We start from the raw sequence: 24,876 nt of genomic DNA, 5'->3' as shown, positions 1-24,876 counted from the left end.
GTAATGGTTAGCCACATTCGAATGTGTGATGGTTAACATGCTTCACACCTTAAATGGATGATATTTTGTTTACATTTGGATGACATTGTCATTTTTGAGACATCTGAAGAACATCTAAGCCATCTGACAATCTTATTGAAGAGTGTTCAAATTGCAGGATTCTGTCTGAAACTGAAAAAATGCCTCTTCTCCTCCAAAGAAATAAAAATCTTGAGGTGTCTACAGAATGGTAATGGAGTCTGTCCTGATCCAGATTTTCCAACTCCTCAGCACAATGTGATATGAGAAGTTTTCTTGGGATGTGCTTGTACAACTGGCCATTCATAAACAACTTCTGTAGTAAGGCACATGTGTTGCAGTAACTACTGCAAGGAGAAGCCATATATTCCTAGAATGAGCTGCAAGTAACATCTTCTGTTGTCTTTAAGGAGGTGCTAATATCTTCTACAGTTGCAGCATTGTATGATGAGACTGCAGAGACAGAAATTCACACCAAAGCTAGCAGTCATGTGGTAGGTGGTGTCCTAGTGCAATTTCACGAAGGTGCTGAAAATGTGATAGTTTATGCTTCCAGAGTCTCTCCAACACTGAGATGAACTTTCCTACAACAGAGAAAGAGTGTCTTGCAGTTGTTTGGGCCATCAACAAATTCTGTACTTATTAATTTTGCAAAACATTCACCATGAAGATGGATCACCATTCTCTATGCTGGCTGACAAGTCTGAAGGCTCCACTCAGTTGAGTGGTGAGATGGGCACCGAGACTTCAGGAGTACGACATAACCGTGGTATACAAAAGCAGATGTAAGCACAGTGATGCTTTAAATGACATTTCTGCTGAAGAGAGGGGAGATACAGCATTGCTAGAAACCGTAAGACTCGAAGAAGGATGAACAACAAAGGAGAATTCTATTTCATAAAGAGACCATTGTACAAGAGGAACTATGATTCACTGGGGTTGATATAGTTTCTGGTCATCCCAACTCATATGTGGCCAGCTGTCCTTCAGTATTTCCATGATGTTCCAACATATGGTCACCTGGGATTCATGGAAATTCTAGACAGACTCAAAATGAAAGTATCACTGACCTGGTCTCTATTGACCCATTAAACACCCTGTGAGCCACTGTAAGGAATGCCAACAACAGAGGCAATTGCCCCGTCGGTTACCTCTGGGGCATCTGGTACCTATTCCATCGCCATTCCACCAAGCCTTTTGGGGAGATTCCTGAAGTCAACAAACACAAACCAATGGATGAAAGTCTGTGTTGACTAGTTCACCCATTATACTGCCACCAAAGCTGTGTTGACTTCCAAACCCCTGAAAACTGCGAACTTCCTTGTCAAAGTTATCATTTTGAAGCACAGAGCGTCCTCTGTAATGGTCTCTGATCACTGAAAAGTTTTCCAATTGAACCTAGTATCAGAATTAATTTCGCATCAACCACAGGATGACAAATACCTACCAGCTGTAGATGAGTGCTCTCACAGAATGCTTTAATAAAATTCTGCCAGATTTGCTCTTGATGCACATTGGCATTGAACAGAGAGCTTGGGCTACAATACTGCCCCTGTTGTGGCATTTGCATACAATACAGTGAAGCAAGACACAACAGGCCTCACATTTCTCTTTTTGCTTCATGGCTGTGAGGCTGAAATGACAACGGATACACTATTCCCATTCCATCTGTACAATACACAGGGTGGCTATATGAAACACTCTGTCACCAGCACTGAAGAAGCAAGACAGCTAGCTGGCTTCCATTGAGATCCTGGATGCCAAGGAGAAAGTTCGAGAGCACTTTGATTAAGACAACAGAAGTGCAGAGACATCATCCATGTTCCTTGTAAGAAGCCCACCTACAGTCCACAGATGCAGGTTGACCATGAGAGCATGAGAGGTTGAAGGAAATTGAAGACTCATTCGACAGTTGCGAAGCATTGATTGGAGGGGGCGGAGGGGGCTACGTTCGATGTTCAACACTGTGAAGAGGGTGTAACAACACAACCAGCATGCAAATAACATCTGCCAACACCATTACACGTAGGACCATTGACTAGATCTAGACCCAGAGTGCTGCAGTCAGTTCCAATGAGAACTTCTGAAGCGGCTGGTCACTGTTTCTTCAGGAGAGGGAGCAGTGCTGTGAGCTGTGGTGCATGTAGTGTGGCATAGTGGTTAGTGTCACTGGCTGGCGTGCTGCAGGTCAGCAGTTCAAGCCTGATCACCAGCAATTATTTGTTACCTAGTATTTATCATTTCTTGAAGATCATTGAAATATTGTATTTTTGTAATGTTAGTGTATTCTGGAGTATTCTATGTCTGTAGAAATACTAGCATTCTGAAATAGTAAATGTTTGTATAAATAGCCACACTCTCCATCCAGGATGTCAGTTCTGTTCTTGTTCTGGCTGTATGTTGGTTTTCATAAAAATGTGCATTCAGTGCTAGGTGTTGTATTTCCTAGACAACCCTCCTTTTGGATTTAGACTTGAAAGTGGTTATCACATGACTATATCATTTCATACAGATACACTTGTATAAATTTTGTAAATAATACTTGTTAGAAGAGTAAGAATTTTCTTTTCGTTATTATGTGCCACACACAATGACAGAGCATTTCTGCTCAAATCTCAAGACTGCAGTAGGCTAGACTGAGGATGGCAGATACATCTGAAATTATTCATTTTCTTTCTTTTCCCCTCCTTTACATAGCTGTTTTACAACACTTACATTTTTTTAAAGAAATATTTACTATTTACAGGTTAAAATGGGACACGGTGGCCGATATTGGCTTTCAGACCCAAATCATCCACACTATTTGGCAGCGCGTGCAGCTACAAAACATGTCTATGGTGTAGATCCTGATCTAACACGTGAAGGTGGCTCAATTCCAGTCACACTTACCCTCCAGGTAAGTTGTCAGTTAATTATGTTGAATATATTTAGTACTACTGTCAAGTTGAGTTTGATAACTGACTATTAATTTTTGACATTACACATAGGAAAATATGACAGGTCAAGTAGATGACACATTAATAGCTTATGTGAGTAGGTATGAACAGTACTTCATATCAAACAGGCAAGACTATGCAGGTGTCAATATGTGTCCATCAGTGTGTAAGTAACAAAGTGTTTTTAATGGTTTTTGCTTATTATGTATTGGGTTTGCGACAATATGACTTGACAATTGCATTTAACTCTGGTATCACAAAAATATTGTGGAAGAGGAGCATCTTAGCAGAGATTAGTCTCTATTGTAACAAAGCATGGAGTTTTCTTCAGAATGAATTATATTGTTGAGGAACAGAGAGTATACTCAGATCTAGACAAGGACTTTGGTCCTCCCTTAATATTCTAAAATAGTATTACTTGGAAGGTGCATAATATGATAGACAGGGCATTCTGAAGCACAAGAAAGGTTTGTGTGTGTTGTCAAAAACATGATCTGTGTCAAACGTGCATAGTTTCCCATTTTTTATGGGGATGTTGTGTGCTACTTGACATCAGCAGTGAAGTGTAATCACACTGTTACAAAGTATGTATTTATTTACTAATTCCTGGATCAGTTTGCATTATTGGTAGATGTTGTGATCAGAAACAAGGCCCACTGGAAATAGGAAAGGAAATGATTGAATGACCTACAAACTAGTAAGTTTGACATATAATAAATATGAGTATTTTTGCAATTTCAGGGCACTTTCCAGTAGTGTACAATAAGCCAATAAATGATGTCATTCTACTATCTTTTTAATCTTTTTTTAAAATAATCACTGAGAACATTATGCGTGAATTTTGCAGTTTCACAGTCACAGAAATGCTTTTATAGTGACTGCTGTGACTATGCTGCTCCACATAACAGGCATGTTTTGTGGGCTGCTGCATCTGCTGGAGGATGCGAGTAAACAGCTTACATCCACATAACATACCGAGCTATTTACAAAGCTTACTTTGACACTGCTCAGGCTGTTTACTTTGTTGTGTCCCACATTCTCCATGGTGTTCGGTTGCGTCCCACATTCTCCATGGTGTTCGGCAGCACCAACCTCATCGGGAGAGTGCCACTGCACCATTTTGTGGCCAGTAGCACTCCAGGCTTTACACTGGTTGCACCAGAGTCTCCTGTATTCATTATATCAGTTTTGCGGTAGCTGGGCATTTCACTGGACATAGCACCCATCAGCCACAGGACCAAAAGTTTTGTTTTGAAATTTGTAGCTCAAACTTGGATATAAATAACTGGTTTCTCAGTAATGAGGTGTTATTGTCAGCCTTAGTCTCTGTAAATAGATGCATTGTCAGTTTTCCAAGTAGAACAGCAAAATCTTGCAGCGGAATTTGATTGCAAGAGCAGTGAAGCAAAATGTTAGTACTGCTGCGCATATACTTTCATTGCACTAGAGCAAAAGGCAATTGCATATTGTGGATGCACCTTACTTGAGTAACATTTATGGACTGAACAACTTTTTATATTACAGTTCCATGCCGGAATTGTACCATAATTATAAACTGCAGGAGCAAAGAGCACAAACATTCAGACTCCTGAATGCCATGTTGCTGTTAAGTAAAACATTAGTTTCCCATATCACAGCTAGCAATGGATTTAAACTAATTGAAATTCATAAAATTTTTGTTGTTTTATAAAACACCACAATATTTCTCATGTTGTGATAGGTATAATTCAGAGTCCTGTTTAATAATACAGACTTTTACTTCAAGTGGGTTTGGTTGAAAAGGACTTAAGGAAACTATCAAAAATCCAGTCAGGATGTGCAAGACTGGCTTGCTCCATGGATTCCTCCAGATACGAGTCAAGAGCTTCAGTTCTTTACCCTCTTGCTTGGTGTTAGAATTATAGAACTATTATTTATGCACTATGGTTCCAAAGAAAAACTGCTTACTTCAAGTGACAACTCTAGCTTTGTTTGCCTTATTGGCTACCAATATTTGAAGTCTTTATTCAATGTAATTTATGGTACTGGCAATCAGAATATTTGTCATTGCATAAGCATAAGGGACCATTTGTAAGTCATCAATAAAATTAGAGAACAGAGCCATAAGTATGAATTTCCACTATCTCTGGGATTCATAGATTCTGAGAAAATTTTTGACTAAGATTCAAAAAATCAGTACTAACAGCACTCAAGAAACAAGACATTGATTCAGTGTATGCAACATACTGAAAAATGTGAGTGTCAATGCTACAACTCCCATTAGACTTAATCATGATTGCGAGAAGTTCAGAACTGAATGAGGAATCAGCCAAAGAATGTCTATATTACCAAAATTATTCTCAAGAAAGTGCACAATGTTAATGCAAGGAATATGAATCACCGCTGTTGTTATGATGACACCACACACATGAAGTTAAAAATAAATGAAGGAACTTAATAGAACACTCTTGAAAGTAGACCTAAAATCAAGTATAATAAAACTACACTAATATATAACAAACATATTGGTGCTTATGGTTTTCAACACTAAATGTCTGAAAAGGAAAGTTTTCCATCGTCAGAACAGATGATACACACATCAATTCTTTTGAGCCATGGACTTTAATGCAAAACTACTAATAAACTGAGGATTCTTCAGCAAGCAATAAGGAGATGGATGTTATGGATTACTAGAAGAGTCGGGAAAACAAGCAACTTGATCAGGGAGTAGATTGCTTGGAAAAAGTAATTATGACAGTGTGATAAAAAAATCTATGTTGGGCTACAACAGATAAGACAAGACAAGACACCACAATGGAAGATGGTTCAGTAACAGTAGAAAATACGAGAGTTGCCCAGAAAGTGATGCGTCACATTTTTCTTTCTCAATCAAAAACAATGCTACGAATGTGAAACGTTACGTATGTATTATTTTGAAGTCTCCTGAGTGAGCACACAAAGTTTCCGTCAATTCCAACAGAATGAAACTGTGGGGAATATTCACAAATGCTTGTGCCAAGTCTATGCAGCATCTGCTGTTGACAGAAGTATCATTAGTCACTGGGCATGGAGGGTGAGGTCATCAGAAGGCGGTTTGGGGGAATTCCACGATTTGCTGTGATCGGGGAGACATCCACAGCTGTCACATCTGACCTAGCCCCCTTGGACTTCCACTTGTTTGGGCTGTTACAGGATGCCATTTGTGCAAGATATTTTGAGGACGATGAGATGGTGATTCGCACAGTGAAGCACTGGTTCTGCCACCAGGACAAGTGTTGGTACCAACAGTGCATACATGCTCCTGTTTCATGCTGGAGGAAGGCCATAGAATGGGATGGTGATTATGTGGAAAAATAAGATGTGTAGATAAAACACTATTCCTTCATATGTGGAATTCTCATTATGTTCAATAAAGACTTGTTGATGAAAGAAGTGTGGTGTATTACTTTCTGGGCAACCCTTGTATGTTGCATCGACTCGAACATGTACATCTGAAGAACATAAGCATAGAAAAACTGGAGTAGGCTTTTATCCAGATATAGATGTTTAATGGATGCTGAGGATGTTGATGATGATGATGATGATGATGATGATGGTGATGATGGCTTTGAGTGCAGAACAATATTTTTCATGCATGGCCAATGTTTGGCATCTTTCCATAGTGTTAGTTCTTTCACACACTATTAATGACTGTTTTCAAGAACTGACCCAGTGGTGAGGAACAGAAGCTTGTACATAAAGTCTTTGTAGCCATAGACCACCCTCAGGTAATAATGTATAATAAGTCACAATGAGAAATTTCTTTTGAGCTACAAGTTATTTTGCTGAAGGCGTAGGTGATAATTAATACATGTTGACTGCCATTTTGTCTTTTTTTATTCCTGTGATGACACTTGCACATGCTGGTGCAACACTTTTAAGATGTTAGTATTTACATCAATTATGAGGCACATTTTCTGCTTTAATATGTATTTGCTTAATGCACTGGCCAGAGACTGAGTTACGATAAACATTATTTGTTAGTTATTATGAGGTTTAACTAAAATATTAAACACACTAAAAGGTATTTTCTGTTACTGTTTTCACAGGAAGTAACTGGCAAAAACGTTCTCCTATTGCCTGTAGGAGCTGGAGATGATGGAGCCCATGCACAAAACGAGAAGATAAATATCAGAAACTACATAGAAGGGGTAATAATTATTTTATTTTAAACACACAGAAGTACCTTTCAAAGCTCATGTTCAGTAAAAAATAGTTTCCTAAGTGCATCACTACTATTACTGGATGTCCCAAGATCACGATTGATGAGAAGGGGGAAGAATTCAGAGAAAAACCTATAAATAGCAGAAGGGAGATGGTTTTATTTTTCCAATAAAACACATTGGCAGAAATACTTCACAGAAATTTATCTTAAGCTTTTTAGCAAATGTTGCCCCTCCCCCTCTCAAAGATTTGACATGCAGACTGTTTCAGTTCAGTAGATTTAAATTGGTGGTGATTTCTTACCTACTGCAACAAATAAACCAACTACCACTCCATATAAGCTCAGTTCATTAATTACTTTGTTAAACAACAGTTAAGTCCTGTGGAACCAGCCTAAGTACTGAATACTATCTGTGACTTGCTACTTTAATAGAAGAATTCAAACACTCTCACTTTTTTGTCCAGGTTTCCATAGTTGAGGACTAACACCTTCATATGTTGAACTGTCGTGGTGGTGGTGGTGGTGGTGGTGGTGGAGGTGGTGACTGTTGCTTTAAGGGGTCACACTGTGTAGTCATCAGTATCAAAATACCAAAATGCTTGCCTGACAGGAATTATGCAAAGGGAGAAGAATGGCTGCTTCCTGTACATGGGACTAGTAGTGGTTGTAAATTTTGAAGAAGGTTTAATGAGTTACACAATAAGTAGGATGACTGGTTTGTAATATGTTATGCTGGAGGTCTCTTTGGGCTGTGTCTGCGGGGAGGGGGGAAGCACTTTCTTCATACCCACCTAAGCCCAAGGTCAGTTTTGTGTGTGTGTGTGTGTGTGTGTGTGTGTGTGTGTGTGTGTGTGTGTAATGGAATGCTTAGACGGTTGAAGAAAGATTGATTGGTCATTGCAGAGAGAGATGGCCTGCTTGGCATCTCAGGGCACAGGAACTGCACCAAGGGCCTCTCACCATCCGTAACCATCCCAAACACCGACAAAGAACAAGAGGGCCAGTTAAGTTTACTATAGTGTGTGTTCTCTCTCCTAAAATTCTGGGGTTTTGTGATAGCTATTTCAATATCTGAGTGACTATAAGATTTAGGTAGTGATTATGAGCTGTAGGGAGCAGTCCATCTTCAGGTCTTTCATCATGTTGGCCAATTTTTACACAAACAGAAATACATGTATTACAATGAAGTGTACAGGAATGGTAGCAAAGGCTTCACATCATTTTTCCACATAATAATGATTTACTTCCATGCATTTTGTCAATTGTGGGATGAGTTGTTCCGCCCCTTTCATTGTAGGTGTCTCCCGCCAGCCCCATAAAATAATGAATGCTTGTCCACTTCGGTTTTTGCCCCCTCATCATTGCAAAACTGTTTTCCACCTACACTTAGGAAGTAAATGATAGCCATTAGGTGCAAGACTGAGACTGTGAAAGGGGTGGTGTGAAAGATTCCAACAAAATGAGGTCAAAAACTCTTGCGCTGCTCAAACAGAGTGCATCCCAGCATTGTCATGGATGAGGTAGACTCCGTTCTTCAGCAACCCATAGTGTTTGTTCCGCATGCATCTGTGGAGATTCTTGAGGCTCTCACAGTGCAATGCAGAGCTGATAGTGTTGTTACTTTGCAAGAAAATGGTTGCAATTACTTTTCTAGCTGATTGCTGGGTTTTGAAACTTTTTGTTGAAGGGGAATGAGTGTAGTATCACTGCATTGATTTTCACTTGTTCTCTGAGGTGTGATGGTAAACCCATGTTTCATTCGCTGTTACTATGGAGTTAATGAAAGTCTTTTAGTCACTCACAAAACAATCAAGAAACCATTGTGTGAGACCTTGACTCTGTTGATCTTGTGTTCTGCAGTAAACCTCTTCAGAACCATTGCAAACACATGTTGCTATATTCTAGTTGATCACTCACAGTTTCATGAAGAACAGTTCCAGAAACCTCAGGACATGCTTCATGCAGGTCATCAATGGCCACATGGTGATCGGGACGAGTATGCTGTTAGAGTTTTTGCACCAGTTCATCAGTCCCCATGGACAGGCAACCCATTCTGTCTTCATTGCGTATTTCCATTCTTCTGAAAGTGCAGTTCTCTACCTGTTTTGTCATATGTTGCTGTGATATAATCTCCTCCCCTTCCCTGACAAGATTCCATAATGCATCATGCCAGTGCTCATACCCTTCACATTCAGGTAGCGTATCACGGTGTGCACTTTGCACTTGGTGGCAGACGGAATGAGAGAGCTCATCTTTAACCATCACCACAGCAAGAATCAGAATGTTACTGATGACCATTACCAGCACTTTTGTTTCAGTGTGTACTACCATTTACAACAGTGGTACAGACTGTGAAAGAAAGCAATTCATTGGTAGAGTCACAGGCCTTGTATCCTTAGTTTCTGGATATCCCTTGTATAAGGGTCATAGCATTCACTAGAGGTGGATCCTATTGGTTTAAGGTAGGGTCATGGTCAAGACTGTTGTGAGCAAAGCATAGTATATATAGTGTGATGTATTTGTTTGAGGACCTTGTAGGTAGGTCCTCCATGGTATGATGGCTCTCTTAATCAATCTTAATTTATTGCAGGTTATTATAGTTTGCAATTCCATATCCAGATATCTACAGAATAGGTACCACAGTTGTGATTATACATTTGTTGCAGGTGTTCAAAGGTCTGATTATTTTGTGGTACCTTTCTTGGTCTTTTCATCAGCTTGCATATTCTTGTGATGCCCATGTGCCTTCACAACCAATAAACTTGATGGTGATGCTGGCATAGTATAGCATTGTCAACAAGTCCCAGGCATTAGATGACAAAACATTATGTGGGTATTGTGCATAAAAAGTATGTTGTCACAGCTTCATTGAGTTACAGTACCATAGAATGCTTGTGTTCTACTGATTTCAGATGTGATGCCAGACCTATAAGTGCAAAAGTGAATACACTACATGCCACCTTTTTAGATGTCAGTCTTCTCCTCTCAGGTGGCTCCAACCACACCTCGGTCCACATCAAATCCACCAATCACCAACAGTACCTGCACTTTGATAGCTGTCACCTCTTCCACATCAAAAAATCCCTCCCATACAGCCTGGCCGTCCATGGCAGACACGTGTGCAGTGATGTGAACTCCCTCATCCAGTATGCTGAAGGCCTCGCAAAGACCTTCACAGGCAGGCAATACCCTCCATATCTAACACACAAACAGATTTCCCATGCCATGTCCCCTCACACACCTGATCCTCACAACCATCACAAGAACCAACCACAGTGAAGGCCCCCCCCCCCCCCCCCCCCCTGTCGCCCAATACCACCCGGGCCCGAGCCCTTCGTCAGGGCTGTGATTATCCATCATCATGCCCTGAAATGAGGGACGTCATACCCAAGATTCTTCCATCCCCTTCCAAAGTGATGTTCCACTGCCCACCCAACCTTCACAAAATCCTAGTCCATCCCAATGCCGCTCTCACCCGCCATTACCCTCCCACAGGGATCATACCCTGGTGGAAGATGCAGATGCAAGACCTGCCCAATCCACCCAACCAGCATCTCCTACTCCAGTCCCGTCACAGGCTTATCCTACCCCATCAGATGCAGTGCCACTTAAGAAAGCAGCCATGTCATATACAAGCTATGTTGCAACTGCTGCACTGTGTTTTACATTGGTATGACAACCAACCAGCTGTCATGCAGAACGAATGGCCACTACCAAACTGTTGCAAAAACAAGGCAGACCATCCAGTGGCACAACATGGAAGATTTCAATCGCTACTTTACAACCCATGCCATCTTGATCCTCTCCACCACTACCACCACCAGCTTTTCTGAGCTGTGCAGATGGGAGCTATCACCGCCACCCAATTTTTTTCAACTAGTTGTGTGTTGCCATCTCACACCCTAGTCTGTGAAATCATGTGCCCAACCATCAGCTACCTGCCCCCTTTTCCTGCACCCCTAGGAAGCCCGCAGATGGCTCCCCACTCTCCCACAAGCTGCTAGATGCTTCGCCCCCCCCCCCCCCCCCAAACCCACTCCTTGCCTCCTGCCTCTCTCCATCCCTTATCCCATCTCACTCTGCACCGTCACCTCATCCCAGTACACTCACTGTGGGCCAGGAAAGAGTTGGCAGTCTCCTGAGCACAATTTAAGCAGACAGGCGTGTGTGTGTGTGTGTGTGTGTGTGTGTGTGCGCACGCGTGAATCTCCTACAAGCTTGAAAAAGGAATTTCATTCTGAAAGCTATCAAAGCTCTGTATGTTTTGTTTGTGTACCTATCAACAATGCAGCACTTCCATCTTTTGATGAGTCATCTCCTGTATTCCTAAATAATTTGTAATTTTCAACTAGAACTTTCTGTGCATAACATATAAATAGGAGTGGATCTCAAATGTAACCCTAAGGAACAGTGAAACATATATTTCTTATTCTTGACTGCCTCCTCTTCATTAATTCTCCATTATAGTATATAATGCTTGTACACTATTGCCTATATTTTAAATATATTCCCAGCAGCTACACGAGTTTCCCAGTGACACAATTTTTTATAAGAGCACATCACAATGTACTCTATCAAAAGCTTTTGAGAGGTCCAGGAATATTCCTGCTGCTTAGGAGTTTTCATTTCTTTTTTTACAATACATAAAGGACAAATTGTACTGCTGCTGATACGGTACTTCAACGTCTTCTGAAACTTTGCTGGAAATCATCTAACATGTCAGCATTGTTGTAAAGTTCCTAGATTCCTTTTAACATTATTTTCTCAGTCAGTTTGCTAAGTGTTAAGATTAGGACAATGAGCCTGTAGTTATGAACATGTTTTCTTTCCTCGTTTTTTGTAATGATTTGACGACAGCCAATGTCACCTTGACAGGGAATATACCGTCTTCGAGAACACAGTTTATTAGATGAACTAATGGTTGCACTAATTCATATTTGCATTCCTTTAATAGGTACGGAGAAAATTGTCTAATCCTGTTGACTTTTTGTTTCTGAGGCTGTCAGTAAGCTGCAGAATGCCGTCCATGTTTACTGCAGGTAGTGTACTACAGTTGCGTTTGTTAGTGGACTCAAGTATAAGCTGCGTATCCTGTTTCATACAGACATCATTTTCAACAGTATCTATAAAGTAATTATTAAAGATGACATCACAGTGGAAATTATCAAAGCCACAGGAAGTATCAGAGTTCAGTGACTATATAGAATAATGAGAATAGTATGAACCTATGGAGAGACTTCTAATGACTGGAGAAAGGTAGAAGTATAGAAAAATAGTAGTACTGTGTCACTGCATTAAGATTTAGGAAAAGATAATTTTACAGAAAATCAGGAACTAGGTAGAGCAACACTCGAGATAACAACAAAATGAATTCTGGGCCTCTGGCCCAACTGTAGATGCCATTTTTATAGCTAGACATGTTCTAGAAAAGAATTTGAGAAAGACATCACAGTTGCATTCATAGATATACTAAAGGCCTATGGCATTGTTAAACGGGAATACACATGGTAAACTCTGAATAGACAAGACCTGTCAAAAGGAATGCCACTTACAATGAGAAACATGTATAACAAATGCCTGACTTGTATTACAATGTATAGCAAAAAATCAGAATCATTTAGGACAGGCAGAGTGGTTTGACAAGGAAGTATGCTCTTCCCATCAGTGCTCTTCAGTATAGTCATGGACAACAACAACAACAAAGTTTGCCAAGGGTCAACAGCAGATGATATCACAATCATAGCATATGCAGATGATGTGATGATATGTGAAGACAATAAGCAGGAATTGGAAGAACAACTAAACAGCTGGTTGAGGGTAATTGAAGAATCAGGCACAGAAATAAGATTAAAAAAGAGTGAGGTTATGGAAAATCAACAGGGAAAATGAAAAAAAAAATGAAGAATGAAAGTTGTAATGGAAAAATTATTAAAGAAGCAGAGGCTTTAAAAATTATTAGAGAAGTAGACACTTTCTAAGCTGACTGGGAAAGGAAACATCAAGACAGAAATTATGAAGAGCATAGAAAACTGTTCAAAATTTTATTATTGTGTATCAAACACAATTAGGAAGTGGAAAATAAGTGCCAAAACAAGAATCATGGTATACAAATCATATGATTTATGAATTTCATCTATGAGCCAGAATCTTGGACCTGGACAAAGAAACATCTGAGCAGAATACAGGCAACAGAGACATGCTTTCTACAACGGATCTTGATTAAGACAAGAATGAACAGGGTAAGAAATAGAAACAATACAAAACACAATTCATATCAGTCCCCTAAATGAAACCATGGAGAGAAAAAGGCTGAAATGGGTTGGCCATGTTAAAAGGATGGGAAAAGAGACTACCAACTAGAGTTCTGGAATGGACAGAACCTCAAAGAAGACCAGTTGGAAGACTGTAAACAAGATGGAGAGACCAGGAGAAGGATGATGTGACTCAGAGAGGTCTACAATGGGAACAAATACTGAATATTAGACTGAAGGAGAAAAGAGAAGATTGAAAGAGGCTTTGTGAATGACATGCATAAGCATAAACATTTCTGGAAGAAGAGGAAAATATAAAATGGAAGATAAAAATTTAAGGAGTAGAACTGTAGTGAACGGATCCATTTCACCTTGCTACATCTCAAGCTCTAACAATAATTGCACAATTCTCATATATTACTGGCCATTAAAATTGCTACACCAAGAAGAAATGCAGATGATAAACGGGTATTCATTGGACAAATATATTATACTAGAACTGACATGTGATTACATTTTCATGCAATTTGGGTGCATAGATCCTGAGAAATCAGTACCCAGAACAACCACCTCTGGCTGTAATAACGGCCTTCATATGCCTGGACATTGAGTCAAACAGAGCTTTCATGGCGTGTACAGGTACAGCTGCCCATGCAGCTTCAACATGATACCACAATTCATCAAGAGTAGTGACTGGTGTATTGTGACAAGCCAGTTGCTCGGCCACCATTGACCAGACATTTTCAATTGGTGAGAGATCTGGAGAATGTGCTGGTCAGGGCAGCAGTCGAACATTTTCTGTATCCAGAAAGGCCTGTACAGGACCTGCAACATGCGGTCGTGCATTATCCTGCTGAAATGTATGGTTTCCGCAGGGATCGAATGAAGGGTAGAGCCATGGGTCGTAACACATCTGAAAAGTAACGTCCACTGTTCAAAGTGCTGTCAATGTGAACAAGAGGTGACCGAGACATGTAACCAATGGCACCCCATACCATCACGCCGGGTGATATGCCTGTATGGCGGCGAGGAATACACGCTTCCAATGTGAGTTCACCGTGATGTCGCCAAACACGGATGCGACCATCATGATGCTGTAAATAGAACCTGGATTCATCTGTAAAAATGGCGTTTTGCCATTTGTGCACCTAGGTTTGTCATTGAGTACACCATCGCAGGCGCTCCTATCTGTGATGCAGCGTCAAGGGTAACCGCAGCCATGGTCTCTGAGCTGATAGTCCATGCTGCTGCAAATGTTGTCGAACTGTTCGTGCAGATGGTTGTTGTCTTGCAAATGTTCCCATCTGTTGACTCAGGGATTGAGACGTGCTACTCAATCCGTTACAGCCATGTGGATAAGATGCCTGTCATCTCGACTGCTAGTGATACGAGGCCGTTGGGATCCAGCATGGCATTCCATATTACCCTCCTGAACCCACCGATTCCATATTCTGCTAGCAGTCATTGGATCTCGACCAACGCGAGCAGCAATGTCGCGATATGATAAACCGCAATCGATATAGACTACAATCCGACCTTTATCAAAGTCGGAAATGTGATGGTACGCATTTTTCTCCTTACACGAGGCATCACAACAATGTTTCACCAGGCAACGCTGGTCAACTGCTGTTTGTGTATGAGAAATCGGTTGGATACTTTCCTCAAGTCAGCAAGTTGTAGGTGTCGCCGCTGGCGCCAACCTTGTGTGAATGCTCTGAAAAGCTAATCATTTGCATATCTCAGCATCTTCTACCTGTCGGTTAAATTTCACATCTGTAGCATGTCATCTTCGTGGTGTAGCAATTTTAATGGCCAGTAGTGTAGTTTGCACAGTAGTATGAGAGGACAATGGTTTTTAGTCACTGAATTACACAAAGTAAAGGTAATCAAAGTCAGAGCAGTCGTGGACGACAGGCAAAATTTGACTAGGTAGCATTAATAGCCAATGCAAGTTCCATGGTTAAAATTTGGTCTGTGGAATTTAGCGGGTGGTCCCCCCTCTCCTCTCTTTTGTAATTGGGACTAGTGGCATAAAAAAGGATGAATAAACAAAAACAATGGAAATAAATACACGCCCCCCCCCCCCCCCCTCTCTCTCTCTCTCTCTCTCTCTCTCTCTCACACACACACACACACACACACACACACACACACACACACACACACACACATTCCACGTGGGAAAAATAATCTAAAAACAAAGATGATGTGACTTACCAAACGAAAGTGCTGGCAGGTCAATAGACACACAAACATACACACAAAATTCAAGCTTTCGCAACCAACGGTTGCTTCATCAGGAAAGAGGGAAGGAGAGGGAAAGACGAAAGGATGTGGGTTTTAAGGGAGAGGGTAAGGAGTCATTACAATCCCGGGAGCGGAAAGACTTACCTTAGGGGGAAAAAATGACAGGTATACACTCGCACACACACAAATGTCTGCTTGTGTCTGTGTATGTGTGGATGGATATGTGTGTGTGTGCGAGTGTATACCTGTCCTTTTTTCCGCTCCCGGGATTGGAATGACTCCTTACCCTCTCCCTTAAAACCCACATCGTTTCGTCTTTCCCTGTTTCCTGATGAAGCAACCGTTGGTTGCGAAAGCTTGAATTTCGTGCTACCCGGGTGCACTACACAGGTTTGTAGTGCATTACTGTACTTTTTCACATTTAGCAGGGAAGAAATGGGTATTTGTTGCTGTTGAACGAGAGTGTAACAACTCCACACTCCAACACACTGACCATGTGATCATAAGCCTGACAGTTCAGAAGCAAAGCAATTGGTTCCAAAACACAGTTGAAACAGCATTGGGAACTGTACGTCTACTGCCAAAAATGACAGCATCTTCTCCTGCTCTGCCTCGCAGGGGACTCACAGCTCTTTTGTGAGTTCATACATGGTCCACAAATGGCCCCAAGCTATTTATTCCTTGCTGGGCTACCCCATTCCCATACCTGTCCTTCCCTGGCTTCCTTCCCTCTGCCCCCTTCCTTCCCCCTCTCTTCCCTGTCCTTGTTTACATGGGCCCAGCTATCCTCCTGGTTTCTGCTATCCCTTATGGTTTTCTTCATCTTGTGTTTTTTTTACACCTTTCCTTCTTGGCATTTGATATCCCCTAGATTTTGTCTCCATAGTGTATGATAACTGGAGAACAGTTTACGGCCATCAACACTTACTTTGGCGTGTGGCCTTACCACCTCTTCCATCTTTCCCTCAACAGTCTTGTCCTTTAACACTGCATAGCTAGCAAGGTGGCCAGTCCATGTAGTGGAGGCATTAAGCACCCTTTTGGTTGACTCCCCTTATGACACAGGGACAACATTTCTGGTACCGGGGCTGCTATCATCCCATGTATGCCTAGCAGCAGTTCCCCCCCATTATGGAACATTTAACTCCCGGTAATGGCTGCCATCCCACACGGACCTAGCTATGGCTGTCTAGTGTCCATGGGGAGAGCCCTGAGCCCTGATCAGAATCGGTGATATATCACAGCAGTCACTTTGTATATGAAAGGTATTAAGCTCCAAAAAGCTGCCCATCTCTTTAGTTAGGAATGGATCCTTTAATGCCTTCCCTTCCCTGGCTACCCCTCATGTGAGGGCCAGCCTCAACAGGTTGGGGTGAAACCCTTTCACAACTACCTGGTCAGCACCAGGACTGAAGGGTCCCTTTCACCACCACCAAGCCGTTATTTTTCGTGGAAACTATTGAAAACAAGTTTGGTGTCATGGACACACTGAATAAGGTGCAATTGGGTTCACTGTTGATCAAACTTTCTTCTGCTTCCAAATCTGTGGCCCTTCATATCTGTGACCATCTTTGTGACATTCTGGTGCCCATTACTCCTCACCAGTCTTTGAATGTGGTCAAGCGAGTCATTTTTCATAGGGACTTCATCCTTCAAATTGATGAACTCCTGCCCAGTCTGGAATGGTGTGGTATTTGTTTTGTTTGACTTGTTCAAAAAGGCCATGAGAACAGTCACGCCAATATTGGTGTGGATTCTGGCATTTGAGGAACATATCCTCCCAGAGATGTTCACATTTATGGTTTATCAGTGTGAGATGTGCAACTGTACGTCCCACCGCCATGAGCTGTTTGTTTTTGCGATTTGGGCACATTTTTCCCACTTTTACATCGGACCCTCTAAGTGGTGAATGTGGATGCACACTCCATGAGTGGCATGCCTGTGTACTGCCACCCATGTGTGTTAATTGTCATGACCATCATTGTCCATGCATGGCAGGGCTCCAAGTTTATACAAAGGAAAAGAAACTACAGGAGTATAAGTCCCTTCATCATTTATGCTACACTAAGGCTCGTCACAAATATAACTGTCTTCACACTGGGTCTGTAATACCTAACTTTGCGTCTCTCACATCCTTTCCCCCTCCTCCTTATGCCAGTTCTGCCCCCCCCCCCCCTCTCCACTCCTCCTCCCCTGTGGTTTCCATGCCCTCCCCTCTAGTTGCCACTCCCACTACCTGGCCAGAGAACTGTCCCCCTTTTTCAGCATCAGCCGGTGTGGTGATGGGCCCCCTCCCAGGACCCGTACCCCTGGCATCTCGCAGACTGGAGACCTGCTGCCACACACCGGCCATGGGACTCATAGTCTCTGCACCCCAAGGTCACATGCTCTCTCTCATTTCTAGATCTCACTGAAGCCTGCTCTCTCTGTCTCTCTGGGCCCTGTGCCCTCGACATATATTTCCTTTTTCTCCTCACCTTGTGTTGTTCTACAGGCATCACATTTTACTGATGCTCACTCACTGACCCTTTGTAGGTTTCAAGCTTTCTGTTGGAACCACGTTGGTCTGTACAGACTTTGTTAGTACATGGATCCTCCTTCATACTGCTTTGGAAATGGTTTCTGCCTGGGTCCACCTGGACTCTGTGGTCATGCTTTGCAGTCTCTGTCTCTGTCCTGACTGTCTAGGCCCATTGCCATATCTGCCCTCCTTCACAACTCACAAGCAGATTTGTTGAAAATCTTTTTTCTCCTCGCTAGGTTCTTTTGTCTCTTTGTAATGGGTGTGGACTATGCTCCGCACCATCCAAGGCTGCCAATGGCCGTCGTCCATTCTAGGCCTTGCCCTCACAGGTGGCTTTTGTACGAATCAAGCACTGCCCGTGGAACATCTTGTGACCCATTTTGCAACAGTGTCCAGCCACTTTCCTCCACTGTAAACAGAGGGCTATGTATCATATTTTACTAGTTGGCAGGTGGAATCCTACAGGCCCCTTCTGCTAATTGGGAACTACTTGTGGCCCTCTCCTCTCCCCATGATTCAGCCCCTGGCCCCAATTCCATTCATAAGCAATCCTCCTTAGTGACAATGTCTCCTCCAGGTGATTAACTGCATTTGACTCCATGAGGTTTCCTCTCTCAGTGGAGGGACAGTTCTTAGGCCCGATAAGGATCCATCCCCCTGATAGTTACCAGCCAAGATATTGTGACCAAAAACCCCCTATATTTGAATGGATGATGGGTCACTGGCTCTATTGTGCTCTCGAATCTTGCGGCCTGTTGTCTCCTTACCAGTGCGGTTTTCGGGAGAGATGGTGCTTAATAAATCATCTGATTAACTTGGAAACCACAATTCGGCAGGCCCTTTCTCAGCGCCACTATCTTGTCACAATTTTCTTTGTTCTTTGTAAGGCCTATGACATGGCTTGGCGCCATCACATCTTACTTACGCTCCACTAGTGGGGTCTTTGGGCCACTCGCAGTTTTTATTTGCCAGCTCGTGTCCCACTGGTTGTTCAGAATTCAGGTTAGCACCGTTCTCATCTCTACCAGGAGAATGGATTTCCACAGGGCTCTGTATTAAGTGTCCTTTTCCTTATCACAATTAATGGACTCTTGGCCTCAGTCAGACCATTGTTCACCCCTGCTCTGTACGTGGATGATTTCTGTATCTGGGCTAGTTCCCACACACAGGCTTCTGCTGAGCAAAAACTCCTCTGTGGAGCAAAAGCTCCAGGTTGCCATCTGGAGTGCTTCCACAAGGACTCTCTCATGCTTTACAGTTCTCTCCCTTTAAATCATGGTTGGTGCATTTCTGTCACCGTGCTACACTCCATCCCGATCCAGAGCTGTACCATGAAGTGCAATACCTGACGGTGGTTCTCAGTTGTGTTTCTTGGGTCTTCATTTTGACAACAAGCTTACTTGGTTGCCCCATATCCGCCTTCTAAAGATTGACTGTTTCCGTAAACTCAGTGTCCTTCCTTCACCCACACCTCGTGGGGCACAGATCATTCAACTCTTCTTCAGCTTTATTGGGCCTTAGTTGTGTCCTGTCTGGGCTATGATTGTCATGTTTGTGGCTCAGCTGTCCGTTCCATACTGCTCCTCTTGGACCCAGTCCACCATCTTGGTATATGGCCACTGGTACCTTTCACACTAGCCCCCAACCCTTTTTTTTTTTTTTTTTTGTGCAAAACTGCTGCTCAACCCTCCTATCCAATTCTTTTTGTGGCTTTGGGATGTAACCCACCCGCTGCCCACCCTCGGGTGGGTTGACTTATTGGCTCCACCTCTATTCTCTCAGTCACGATTTCTGTCTTCCCCTCTTTGTCTTGTTCCCCACATTTTCTCCTCAACAAACTGATGGTCATTTACTGGGCCTTTTTCTTATTAAACTGTCCTCATTCACCCATACTGCCCTCATTCACCTCATACAATTTTGTTATGTATGGGCTCAATGAGTGGCCTTCACACTGCTACACAGTGTTTTTCCTGCAACTCTGTGGAATCTCCCATCCACAAACCTCTCGCTGATTTTGACTGTGCTATTGTTTGTTTGATTCCTTTGGCCACATGGGTATCCCAAGTAACGAGTTTGCTGATCATCTGTCTGGGGAGGGCAGCCCCCCTCCGTTCACCTTGACCTGTTCAGGTGCAGATTTATAGCTTCACATCAAATTCTTTTTGCTCATTCGGGGGCTGATTCTTGGGGGTGGCCCCTCCCTGTTCAATAAACTTTGTGCGATTAATATGAGTCCTGGCAAGTGGCTTACTTCCATCTGCCTCTCATGGCAGGAAACTAGCATCCTCTGCCATCTTTGTATAAGCCGTACTACATTGACCTACCATTGCATGGTCACACGCATCCTCAGTTTTCTTCGAAAGTGGTTTGTCCTCCCAGATTTAAGCACTGAATTTCCTTCCAGAATTCAAGTCCCGCAGTTAGCAATGGAGATGGGTCGCCTCCACCTTGGCAAGGTTTCTCCTCCCCTCCCCCCCTTTCCCTTTGTTTTGTCTGGTATTTTTTGCCATATTGTCCCCTGTTGTCTTTTTTCCCTGGTGGTGTTTCCGTAGTTTTGCAATCATGGTACGGCATGGAGATCAGGATGGGTCAGAGGTTGGGCTGGAGCCCCATCACCCATTGCACATCTGGGGCAGCCACTGCTTTCAACCCTCCCTCCCTGCTGTTCTTTACTCTCCCTCCCATCCCAGTGTTCCTGATGCCTCTTTGCTCATTTTCTTTTCCCAGTGACTGGGCTGTGCTGTTAGTGTCACTCCTCCATTAGTTTCTGCCACGTTGGGTCATGGGACCAATGGCCTCATTGTTTGGGCAGCTCATAGCAACTCCAGCCCAACGCGGGAGACAAAGCGACATAAGGTGGTGGAGACAAAGCGACATAAGGTGGTGCAAGAGGCGAGCGACACACATGAAACTGCAGCTCCCATATCCCTACAAGCATTAAGCATCTAGTGTTGCTTCCTTTTGACATCCAAAGTGGGAAATAGTGCCAGCCCCAGCAATGAGTAATTTTACTCCTGATGACGATGGCAGAGCTAGCCATAAAGAGCTTGAGCATTTTGTTGGAACTGATGCAGCTTGAAAACCAAGATTTTTTTCAAGCAATTTCTGCCTCAAGCTCCCAGCATATTGACTGGTCAAGGATGATGGCATTGTGAAGGAATTTGCCAAGCTTACACAGTGCTGCCACTTACACATGCACTACACATCTGTTTATGCTCCAAGCAGTGTTGATAATGCCACCTACTGAGCACTATATTAACTGTCTACTGCTACATGTTGCATGTCTACAGAAGTAAGAACGGAGACAGGCGTAACAAAAGCTTACAGGACTCATGAAAGCAAGGTCAATACTTTCATGCTGAATGATGATGCTTGTGTTACTAATTCCATATCAATTCTCATAGACAATTTCAAATTAAAAAGAACCAATAGTAAAACTAATACTGTCCCAATAAAAAGAATGAGTCAAATCTTGAAAATTTATTAACATATGTAACACTTACTGATTTTCCCTTCATAGCGGACCACAGTCATGTACACCACATACACCTAGTGAGTATGCCTGGAGGTCTCATTCAGCATATTGAAGAGACTATTCCGGCAGCCACTTAGGTGACAGGGAGCAATCCTCTGCAGATTGTGGTACACATTGGACTCTGATGTCATACTTGGATCATTCCAGTAACTACAAGAGAAGGTTGAGAATACCAGCTGTGCTCACAGAGTTTCAACAAAGGTCACAATCTGCAGCATTGTTCCCCCTGCTTCTGAATCGAGTGGAAGGCTTGAACCAGAAACTCTGAGGGTTCTGTGACAAGCTAGGCTGTGGGCTCCTAGGCTTGTGCCACACAACTGAGAGTTGTGGGGTCCCCCTAAGTAGGTTGGGTGTGCACTACATATCATAGGCAGCTATCCAAGTAGCTGACTGTGTATAGGGTGCACACAAGAGTTTTTTTAGATCAGGCAACTCTCCATCCAGTACAGGTAATGGTAGCTGTGGGAAACCCAGAAATACCAGTGTAAGATCCAAAGAAATGCCTCCTGCAGATGAGAGTTTCAAAATTCTAGTGGTTTACTGCTAAAACATTTGCAATGAGTTTGTCAGAGTTTGAAGCACTCCTAAAAAGCACCGAAGCTCACATAATACTTTGCACAGAAAGCTAGCTAAAATGTGAAGTTGACAGTATCCATATCTTTGGGGAAAAGTGAAGCATATACCAAAAGGATAGGGAAATGGGAAATGTAGGTGACGTATTTTTAGAAGTAGACAAGAAACTCAGATCCACTGAGATAGAAATGGAAGCTGCATGTGAGTGTATTTGGGCATAAAATTACAATAGGACCCATCTATCAACTAACAGAGAGTGGGGGTTCGGGGGTCCAGACGCCTTTCCGCCACCCCCACCCCTAAGCCTATGTATGGTCTCCACTCATTTCTCTTTTCCATTTACACTGTCTCCTCTCTCTTTTGCTACCACTGCCACAATCTCCCTCCATCTATCTCTCTCTTCTATTGCCACTGTCTCTCACTGACCATCACTATCTCCTCTTTTTTTGGCTGCCACTGCCACTGTTACTGTTACTGCTACTGTCTTCATCCATCTCTGTTTCTCTTTCACTGCCAATTTCTCTCTACAACCATCACTGTCTCCTCACCCTTGCATGGTCACTGTCTCTCTGCTACACTCTTTCAGGACAGAAAAGTTGAAATATGTTCGCATGCCAAAATTTTTTGGTGAGGAAGGCGGAATGAGGCAGCTGGTTCCCCAGTTTTCTGTCAGATTCTTTTAAAGGAGCATGTTCACCTTTATTATGCTCCAAAAGAAGCATTTTTCAACTGGTTGTCTTCTTATTTATACACTTTGACACATTTAAACCACAGGTAAGTATGCATAATATATGGTTAACACAAACTACTCTCCCATCCAGTGCATGTTCATGTAATTCTTCTTTACAAAAAAAATGAACATTTTTAGGCCTGACCTAGAGTATACCAAAAAATATGCTTTTTAATTTGCAAGTACAAAGAATTTTGTACAAGAAAGTAATTTTTTGTAAAGTGCACCATGGAATAATTTCCAAGCCAAGAGAATATGCATGAGTGTTATACAGAGATGGTGCAACATAAAGTTTTATTGTTAAAAAAATTGTGACTAAAAATATATTTTGGTGACTTTGGAACCCTTGCCATATATTTGCTATGTCTGTTAAACTACATTTATGTCTCAGACCAGATGTTATGTCCAATTTTGATGTGCTTAATTTCAATAATAACTTTTATTTAACCTCTGGATCTCAGTTATGGATAACAATATCAAAAAAAGTTCTAATATTTCATGAGAACATCATCTAAAGAACATGTGGTTAAAAAAATTTTATGATTTGCCGTGAATAGAAATTATAGAAGTGTAATATAACCTTAATTGGTACACTTCAATCATGATCTTCTGACTGTATTTTGATAAGGGATAAAGATTTTTGAAAATGGGAAAGTGACATTTCTAGATAAAAGTCTAAAAAATTTACAGTTAAAATTTAAGCCATTTTCTACAGTTACTTATTCAGATAATTGTGGCCCATGGTGCAAAAATGGCTAAACACTGGTTTTTGTGGTTTCCTGCACAAGTACGGTAACTTAGAACCTCTGGATCTCGGTAACAGATAATGATATCTAAAAAGATTTTGAAGTTCCTTGAGATCATTATATTAAGTACATTTGGGAAAAATTTCAATGATTTGCCATGAATAGAAATTGTAGAAATCACCATTTCCACAATTGATACTTTTGGTACCCAAGAATCGCCCATGAGCAAATGGTACTTTTATAAGCCACCTAAGGCCCACTGTAGACCACATCGAATTCAAAAGAACCAATTGATTTGCTCAGTTCGCGTACGCTGGAGGAAGTGTGTAATGTTTAAATTTTGACCTTATACTGTGGGATGGCCACAGTATGCCCAGTCTTCCAATAGGTATACTTAAAGTTGCTAGGCCAAGTGCTATCCAAAACATTTGACCCCTTCCTATCTGATTGATAGAACCAGAGAGGTGAAGAATTTCTGTGAGCAGAGGGGTAAAAAACTCAATGCAATTCCTAACAAAATGCTGATGATCTCATCTGAGTCGGGTTTGCACTAACACAATGTTTATGGCAGTATAGCATTATAACTTAGCTACCCAATCAAATTTTTCTTGAGAATTACTTTGTTTTAATAGCTATCATATTCTTTTTCAGACAAAGCTGCTGGGAGCATACCTGTATGAAGTAGCGAGGCTCTAAGTATATCGTACAGCAGATTATTTGAGTGTAATCCAGACATGTTTTTATATGGCATAATGTTATTGTTTATCCTTTATTGAATGAATAAAAGGTATATTATAACTAATTAACAAGTTATTAAATGTGTTTTATGTAAGACATTGCATAGTTGACCCAATCCAATGAGCCCTATTTCTTAAAATTGTTTGTTTCCAATTTTATACTTTCTTAAAATATTTGTACACACATTTACGTGACAAAAATATGTATTTTATTTCTTTGTATGACAAAATTTTTCATCGGTCTAATATTTTGATTTTGAGAACTACAAATGGATTGCTGAATGTAGTGTCTTCATTTAAACAAAAAGATAATTTTTGATATATATTGTTAAATCTCGAGAACTAAAATATGTAGTTCAAATATCATGAGGACAGGTGTGTATGTAGCTACTTAGT

At 41.8% G+C, this 24,876-nt stretch overlaps 1 protein-coding gene across 1 annotated transcript in view; it reads left to right on the top strand.

The window, feature by feature from the left end:
* Positions 1-24,545, top strand: part of LOC124612769 (cytosolic non-specific dipeptidase) — a 165,609-nt gene extending 141,064 nt beyond the window's left edge. The window contains exons 7-9 of the mRNA XM_047141164.1: positions 2,765-2,914; positions 7,022-7,123; positions 24,395-24,545. Of these exons, the coding sequence (XP_046997120.1) occupies positions 2,765-2,914; positions 7,022-7,123; positions 24,395-24,439 (297 nt within the window). The 3' untranslated portion in view covers positions 24,440-24,545. The remainder of the gene's footprint in view (positions 1-2,764; positions 2,915-7,021; positions 7,124-24,394) is intronic.
* Positions 24,546-24,876: the final 331 nt, after the last annotated feature.

The sequence above is a fragment of the Schistocerca americana genome, chromosome 4 (genome assembly GCF_021461395.2).
Source record: "Schistocerca americana isolate TAMUIC-IGC-003095 chromosome 4, iqSchAmer2.1, whole genome shotgun sequence".
Lineage (NCBI taxonomy): Eukaryota > Metazoa > Arthropoda > Insecta > Orthoptera > Acrididae > Schistocerca > Schistocerca americana.
Note: the sequence above shows the minus strand (reverse complement) of the source record. Positions and strands in the feature narration are given on the sequence as shown.